At 43.1% G+C, this 7,813-nt stretch overlaps 1 protein-coding gene across 2 annotated transcripts; it reads right to left on the minus strand.

Annotated features, from left to right (window-relative positions):
• Positions 1–246: 246 nt before the first annotated feature.
• On the minus strand, positions 247–7,045 carry LOC123101997 (neutral ceramidase). Of its 2 annotated transcripts, XM_044523249.1 has the most exons (11): positions 6,869–7,007; positions 6,553–6,773; positions 5,269–5,699; positions 4,586–4,794; positions 3,880–4,236; positions 3,526–3,781; positions 3,164–3,434; positions 2,959–3,084; positions 2,441–2,504; positions 1,794–1,963; positions 247–1,093 (listed from the first exon to the last, which is right to left on the minus strand). In XM_044523249.1, exons 3-11 carry the CDS (start codon positions 5,616–5,618, stop codon positions 545–547), a joined length of 2,352 nt encoding a protein of 783 aa, XP_044379184.1. In that variant the 5' UTR covers positions 5,619–5,699; positions 6,553–6,773; positions 6,869–7,007; the 3' UTR covers positions 247–544. The 2 variants fall into 2 exon arrangements, with proteins under 2 accessions (XP_044379184.1, XP_044379185.1); XM_044523250.1 differs by lacking the exon at positions 6,553–6,773 and having other exon boundaries at positions 6,869–7,045.
• Between the last annotated feature and the right edge of the window lie 768 nt (positions 7,046–7,813).

Raw genomic sequence — 7,813 nt, forward strand, 5'->3', positions numbered from 1 at the left:
GCGGTAACCCTCATATGATGCGAACAGTGGTCAACCATGGATTAATTATATGTCCATACAACATGGCATCCAATCTGCATGCATCTCAGCCTTAACATATACTCCCTCCGTTCCCAATTACTTGTCGCAGGTATGGATGTATCTAGATGTATTTTAGTTCTAGATACATCCATTTCTGCGACGAGTAATTTGGAACGGAGGGAGTACATCCAATCCGCATGGTGGTACAATCTGAACTATATAGTCTCTCAAGGGGGAACAAATCGAGTCCAAATTTGCCCAATCCACTGTTAACTCAGTTCTTGAGGAAATAGGTAAAAGGAGATGGGCTTTACCAACAGACAGTAAGTAATGCATGAATGAATCCACGACATTCATACAGGATCCTGAAACGGCCTGCGCTATTGCAAAGTACTAGATATGTATAATATGAACATGCACCGATAGCGGGATGTATTTTCCCTAATGTACACGCTATATATTTGCTTGTAACCAAAGCAAAAAGAGCAGCAGTTCTCGGACATCCTCACAAGTTGTGTATTGCTTAACGCACTGCAAACGCGCGAGAGGTACCTGTAAAATGCTCGATCGACCCTATCAGCGGCTTGGAGGCACCGAAATGCCGTAGCCTGTAAACACCAGGGACGGCATCTTCAGGAATGGTCCACTCCAGCGTCGCAAAGCTCTCCGGACTGAGTTTCGAAGGCCTCGACCACTTGAATCGCAAAGACCAATCGTCATCGTCGTAGACAGGAATCCAGTTGTCATCATTCAGCCTCTCAACGAGCGCGAAGGTACCGTCGGTTAGAAGATCATTCCTTGGACAGGCCGAATGGAACGTAGCATTCACGGTACTGCCCTTCCGGAAGTCTGAGTTTGCTGCGACGTCGGAGCTGACATCCCCAAAGTGAACACCAGGAGGAGTCGAGTCGAGAATGACGCCTGGCAGCAGTCCGATTTGCTTGTCCAACATGTCAGGAGGTAGAATGTTTGTTGCTGCGATCTCTTTGTTTGCAACCATAGCCGTGGCAAGTTTCTGAAACTCTTGAATGTATGCACTCAAGGTGTGGGGACCGTACAAAGTTGACGCACCCTGCAAAACACATATTCACTCCAACAAATTATTCATGCATTGGTACATATGTGAGTGGATCTATTTCATATGTTTGATGGAACAATCACTGGAAATTCAGGTTCAGAAATGTCAGATCTTTAGCAACAAAACATCAATGGAAGCCAAACTGGTATAATTGTGGAGAGTTTCTAACAAAAACCAAAAATACTGGTTAGCGCTAAAAATATTGGATGTGGCTGAAACAAGTTCTGACATCTTCAAATAATGACACTTCAATCTACTGCAGGCTTGCAAGCAAATCGAAGAGGAATGACTAATATTCTGACATATATATATGGGGCAGGGGCATATGGACTACATGCATTCACTTGATGTAGAGGCTGAGGGTCCCTCCTTTCCATAAAAAAGGGGTAGCAAGGACATGAAAAACATCACAACGAGATGTCTACTGATGGATGCAATCTGTTGTGGAATCCAGCCACCGGCAGGCTGCTGTAGCAGATCCCGGCCAACTCAGTTTTCTTGGGGTGGAACTGATTGGAGATAGGCACTCATGAAGTTCACGCAACAATAATCATAATCATGAGTAATAGCTCTATGAAACCGCTCCAGTATTTAATATTTAATGGACTATATTACCCATTTTGATTAGAGGGGTGTGTTTCAATCTCCACCGTCAATTTATTTAAGGGGGTGTACAGAAGCAAAGTTCACATACCTCGTATCTTTGGACTTGGTATTCTTCGAATGTTGTAACATACTGAGAATATGTGTTTGTCAGCCCCGCAATAACAACGTGAGTGTTGGAATTAAATTCACCATTGCTGCCACTTATCAGTACATTTTTTACAGCATCACGTAACCGCCTGCCGGCCATTGTCGTGAGTTCTGTGCCAAAACATAACAAAAAAATATTAGAGGAGTGCTGACGCTTATTGACCATATGATTGCTAGCTCTGAAACCCAAGCAATTGCCCCCCACCTAACTCCTGCCCGGCAAGACTAGGTGTTTGGCAGAGCTCAAAAACCTTGCTACGTAAAGCAAGTCCGTTAACATGGGAAAAGTCTTCCTTTTGTCATGTTGTGGACCTGTGGTCCACTAAGTAGTCTCTCATAATTACTATACAATTTCACTTAGCTTTGCTGGTCTTGCTGCCTTGAGCTATTGATCAAGTGGGCTACTTTTTTCTTGCCTAGCAAAGCAAAGTGGCAAAATGATGCAGACATGCATGTTGCTGGTGTTGTTGAGAAAGAACAGTAACTCAAAACATTGGATAACATGAGCATGGCATGTCTTGATAGATAAAAACCCCGCATGCACTTCTAACTGGACGGACATAATAGGGTTGACGAACTGGAATATACCTCCAGGAACAGACAAGATAACCAGCTGACCAATTCTTATGATCTGAATGGGAAGTATCGCAGGCTGCAAAAGATTACGGAAGTAAATAAGACCAGGAAAGAAAATTTGTATTAATTTGGTAAATTGGTTTCTGGTTGAGATTTTGGTTCTGATTTGACATATTGTGGAGCTTGCGCACAACAGGTGCCCTGCAGTTCACAAATAATTACTCATTTGATCCCATCACCTCTACCAAAAAAAACAGCGTCGGGCGTGAACATGCAGATATATAGTGCCTACACATTAATCTCTAAAACAGTAAAACTAAGAAACTCGCACTGGGAAAAAATCAAGTTCATTACAGAAACGAAATTATATCTTATATATCAGCCTGGGCAGTGCTGATATGATGCAGCAGCAGTTGGTCCTTATTGATGGTGGCATTGGTGTCAGCTATTAAGTGAAATTGCAATTAGGACATTTCAGAGAAAGTGACGTAACAAGCCTGCTTATGGTTACTTAAAAAAGCATATCATACCGCCCAATCATATGGTTCCTTCATTTCACCAGTGTCTAGCAATATTGGTTTCGGAGCTTGGCAGTCGACTTGCTCTTTCCCTGGTTTCTTTAGTATGCCTCCCACTAATCTCCAGAAAGGGTTTCCCTGATAATAGAAGGCGTGCAATCAGTGAATACCACGTCATCTACAATTTTGAAGCAAGTATTTAACTGATATACCAAACCTTGTCATCTCCTTGTTTGAAATCAAAAGCTCCAGGGCCATCTGTGGTTCCAGCAGCAAATGAAAACCCCATGGCTGCTGGGCATGTTTTCACCACCTGCTGACCTCCCGTACTCGTCGAAACACTAACTTCGAGTTGCGAGAAATCTAAGTAAGTGTGACGATAGTCAATTTTTCCTTGTAGTTCTTCCGAAGCCGAATTAAAGAGATCTACAGCCTTCAGAAATTGCCTATCCCCAATTATGCGGGTACTTTCGAATTCATTAGGATACCTGCAAGACAGCAATATTTGAAAACCTCATTTATAAGGACTTGTCGCTGATGCTCATGGAAGGTTAATAACTTGATATGCGAGAAGAATACCCTGGACCTCGTCCATAGCAAAGTTCGTTCTTCCCATTGCACGTGCTGTGATTGAAGTCACAAGGAAGGTTGGTGTCTATGCAAAATGCTCCCAAGACATTTGGACTGACATCTCCACAGTTTGACTGGCAAAATGCGGAAACAAATTTGGCACTGTTTTCTTGAGTGTTTCTAATGCGCCTAGTGATATTTGAACTTGCCAATATTCTGCCACCTGAGGCCTTGTAGGATGATGCTAATTGCATCAAGTCATCCGCTGAACAAAAGCAAATGGAGAAAATAGTAGGTTTAGGAATAATCTAACATGTTCATTCCGACACACTATCCATACAGTGCAAGAAGGATGGGACATACTTATCTCATCTGGTTCTGGTATTATTGTAGAGACTCTTCTCGGAAGGTGCAAAGATCCAAAATCATTAGAATTTGCATGAGCTGTATGCTTAGGAAGGCCATTTTGTTCAGCCCAGTCTTCCATGAAACGTGCAGCTGCTCCTTTGTTATCACCGCTTATCAAAGAATTTGTACGACTCATTGATGTTCCGTGAGTCGCAAACCAATTAAAGCTTCCAACTGGACCGAATTCATCATCTACAAACTTAACAAGGGTCATTTCTTTATCAACATTGTATCGATATTTGCTTCTCTCTTCAGCCGGGTTATTCAGATACCCACTCGGGCTGCGATTCACACCAGCATCCAGAAGGTCACCTGAACATCAAGCATATGAGATTGACAACAAAATCTTCGCAGCAACTAAATCTAAGCTTAGCCGGCATCACAATACCATATAGAGAGAGAAAAGTAGGCATCACATGAGGAATGAACATCCGAACTTATACTGCATTGATTATTATATAGATGTAGCAGTGAGAAAAATAATTGCAGCCAGACTTGAAGTAACATTTAAAGACCAAACTGAAACTAAATGACATCTTAGAGCCAGGTGGAAGATGCTATAAATATTACGAAACATATGTGTTTTAATTAGATGTGTGATATCAGTACAAAAGGTAGTTTGGTAAGACATTAGTTTAAGACAGTGCAACTAGTTGCATACCTTTATTCACATAGATTTTCCCAGGACGGAGATTGTTATGAGCTTCAACAATACTTTGCTCAATGCCATCGACAATTACATCAAATGACTGACGAACAAACCCAAGTGATGTGATAATATAGACTACATACTGCAGATAACCTCCAGGCCCAGCATGGGTATGGATACCACTGATAGCCACGTTATTCTCATTATAAAGATCACCGTACCTGCCAAATCGAGGCTTGCCAAGTCAACCCAACTTCATGAGCGTGCAAGGCAGAATCTACTTTCTTATTGATGAAATAGACCAAGCAGATTATAAGACTTTTAATCATGTCATTGGGTGCCTCTGTACAGTATGTATGTGCATTGTGAAATGGCTAAGCGCGTTAAGTGACAGCAGCTCAGTTCATATTATCATAAAAAGGTACAGAAAGACACCAGCAGCTAATGATGGCTTAACATAATCACGAGAATAAACATGGTACAAGTAAGAAAACAACTTCATATAATGAACTAATGTTTCAAGAGAGAAAGATGCACAAAGGATGATGGAACCATGCAACTGTATGCATGATCTACAAAGAGACAAAAACATGCACTCAGAGTTGAAACCAACATCTCAGGATTTTCTGATGATTAATTCAGGAGAAGTTTTTTTTTTTTGCAGGGTTAATTCAGGAGAAGTTGCTTCTTACTACCTTGCTTTTAGCCTGTCGAGCACCTTTATATTCACAAGCTGTGATGCCATGCAAGCGTCGAGATTCACAAAGACAGCACGCTTTCCATCGTCAGGCTCCGCAACAATAAACGCTCGTGACTTTAGCCTGAAGTGAATCCCTGATGTAACCTGCTCCGCATTTGCATATCCCATCATGTTAACATCTGCCGCAGGCCCTGTTATGTCATAGCTCCCCATGCCGACCAGATAAGGAGAGTCCGAGAGCACCAGGCTGCAATTCTGAAGGAGATGCAGTAAAAGAAGACATAGCCATATCCAGGACAAACCAAAACCGCAGACTTGGTAGCGCAAGCAAGACGAAGCCTCCATCAGGAAGGAACCAGGGAATGAAGTTGTTAATTAACTAGTGCAAGTCAGAAGCCTGGAGAGAACAAGAAATTTAACTGCATTCTGCAAAAGAGAAGAAAAGCCTATTAAAAAAACCACCAAACATTATATCATACTGATGCAAGGGAAAGGGTGCATACTAGTAGTATCCAACAAGACTATCAAGCTATAATGACACAAGTACATGTTAAGCTATAAATACAGTGTCCCCGCGAGAGAAAAACAGTAGTGTGGCATGGGCCAGGCTTCCGGGTCACCATCTCCTGAGTGCTCATGGGCCAGCTGAGGTATGGCTTCTATTTGGTGGATCTGACTGATATGTGGTCCATCTCATCATCTGGCAGGCGATAACATGTTTAACTAAATGAAGTAGGAGCTCTGAACTAGGAGGCATTAATGGCCTATTCTGTACGGGTTAATGGTTTGATGAACTGGGGTCCGTTTGGTAGGTAGGTCTGTACTCTAGAATCAGTAGTACTAGTGTATTAGCACCTACCTAATGGACGGGAATTTTTGGCTCTCGGGACCCAGAGTACACTCAATTTAATTTGCGGTTGCTGAATTACTGTCCCAGAATTATCAATTTTCCACTTAAATTTAAGTTCCGGAAAGATGATGAAATTCGCTCAATGTTCAAAAAATAATCTTGGAATTAGTATTGATGAAATTCTGGGTTTTCTTAGAGGAGATGTAGTATCATAAAAACTCCTAGAATTGGTATGCTCAAAAGTCATCCACTGGAGCACAAAATCTAGTACCCCAGATCCGCACCAAGCATGCTCAAACCCTAGCTAGAACAACTGCATACAGCAATTTAACTGGTACTGCAGCTGATTAGCACAACGCGTCCAACTACGACCGACGCGACCTGGCTGGAATGAAGTGAGGGGCGGAGGGGGGAGGCGGACTGGCTCACCATGCGAACGGCGAATCTCGACTGGGAACCCCGCCCCGGCTGCTCCACTGGCTAGTGGCCTCCGCCGCCATTTAAACCCGCAGACACGACTAGGCCGGTTGGGAACTCCAAGAGCGGGGCGCCTCGTAGTCGTAGCTCAGTGGCGGAGGCCGACCGCGACGGACGGAGGGGGACAGGGTGGAGCCTACAAGGCACGGCTCGGAAAGGGAAAAGGGACCCAGCTAACCAAACAAGCAAACACGAGAGGAGTTCAGCGCCGCGGGAACTGGTGAGGTGTGGAGTAGGGGGGGAGCGGGGGAGGAGGAGGCGCGCGCACCTCTGGGCTCGAGGGCCTGGACCTCGTCGGCATGGGGACGGCCGGACCGAGGAGGAGGCGTTGAATCGGCGGCGAGGATGACGACCAAGTGGGGAGACGATGGCGACGCGCCGCGGAGACTTCGGGCCGGGCCTTCCACGCGTTTGCGCCCATTTTGTTTTTTGTTTTTTTTACTCCCCTGCGAACGTTAGATTTTTTTTAGCAGTCCAAACGCCCTCAGAATCGTCGGATCCCGATCAAACGTGTGACAATTTTTCTACTATCTATTTTACTACTCTCTCCGATAAAAAAAATAATGACACTTTTTTTGAATTGGAGGGAGTACATGGCAATGTTGCTTTAGAGTATAGCAAATCTCTTACAACGGCATCACAGTCAGTTTTTTAACAATATTTGTTTTTTTAGATGATCCATGCGTTTGCACCATTTTCCATAGAGACAGAAACGAGCAACCAATAATGGTCAGACCTAATGTTATGTTGCTTGCAAGTGACGACAACGAATAATTTTTTCCATTCTATGTTGATAAAAAAGTCCCCCTTCCCCAAACCCAAACACCATTTCATTAAAGCGAAAAGTAGCATGGTATCAAACTGCAGGCAACATCATCTTTTTTTCCTCAGGCTTTTTTTACATCGATGGGGAATACGTCTAGTTTACAATATAATTTTATTTTACAGTTGGTTCGATATAATTTTCATGCTCCGACGTGCGGCGGACTGTTGATAGAAGAATACGCCTAGTTTACAATATAATTTTATTTTTAATGCTCGTTCTTAATCCAGTTGTTTGTACATTGTATTAGCTATTGTTTTTCATCGTATTTATCAGATATAAGATACCCTTTGGGTGTCTTTTTTGAAAAAAGAATATGCCAAGTAACATAGTATCAAGCTAAATCTGAGCAACCAGCCACGTTTCAGCTTTAATTTGAATGTGAACTTT

Source organism: Triticum aestivum, chromosome 5A (assembly GCF_018294505.1).
Source record: "Triticum aestivum cultivar Chinese Spring chromosome 5A, IWGSC CS RefSeq v2.1, whole genome shotgun sequence".
Classification (NCBI taxonomy): domain Eukaryota; kingdom Viridiplantae; phylum Streptophyta; class Magnoliopsida; order Poales; family Poaceae; genus Triticum; species Triticum aestivum.

Bases quoted from the DNA above. Each gene is read 5' to 3' on its own strand.
- LOC123101997 (XM_044523250.1), bottom strand. From the start codon at position 5,618: ATGGAGGCTTCGTCTTGCTTGCGCTACCAAGTCTGCGGTTTTGGTTTG. The intron at 3,782-3,879 runs GTATGTCCCATC...GCTTTTGTTCAG, and splicing joins ACCAGAACCAGATGAGATAA to CGGATGACTTGATGCAATTA. The intron at 1,094-1,793 runs GTATGTGAACTT...TGTGTTTTGCAG, and splicing joins ACCAAGTCCAAAGATACGAG to GGTGCGTCAACTTTGTACGG.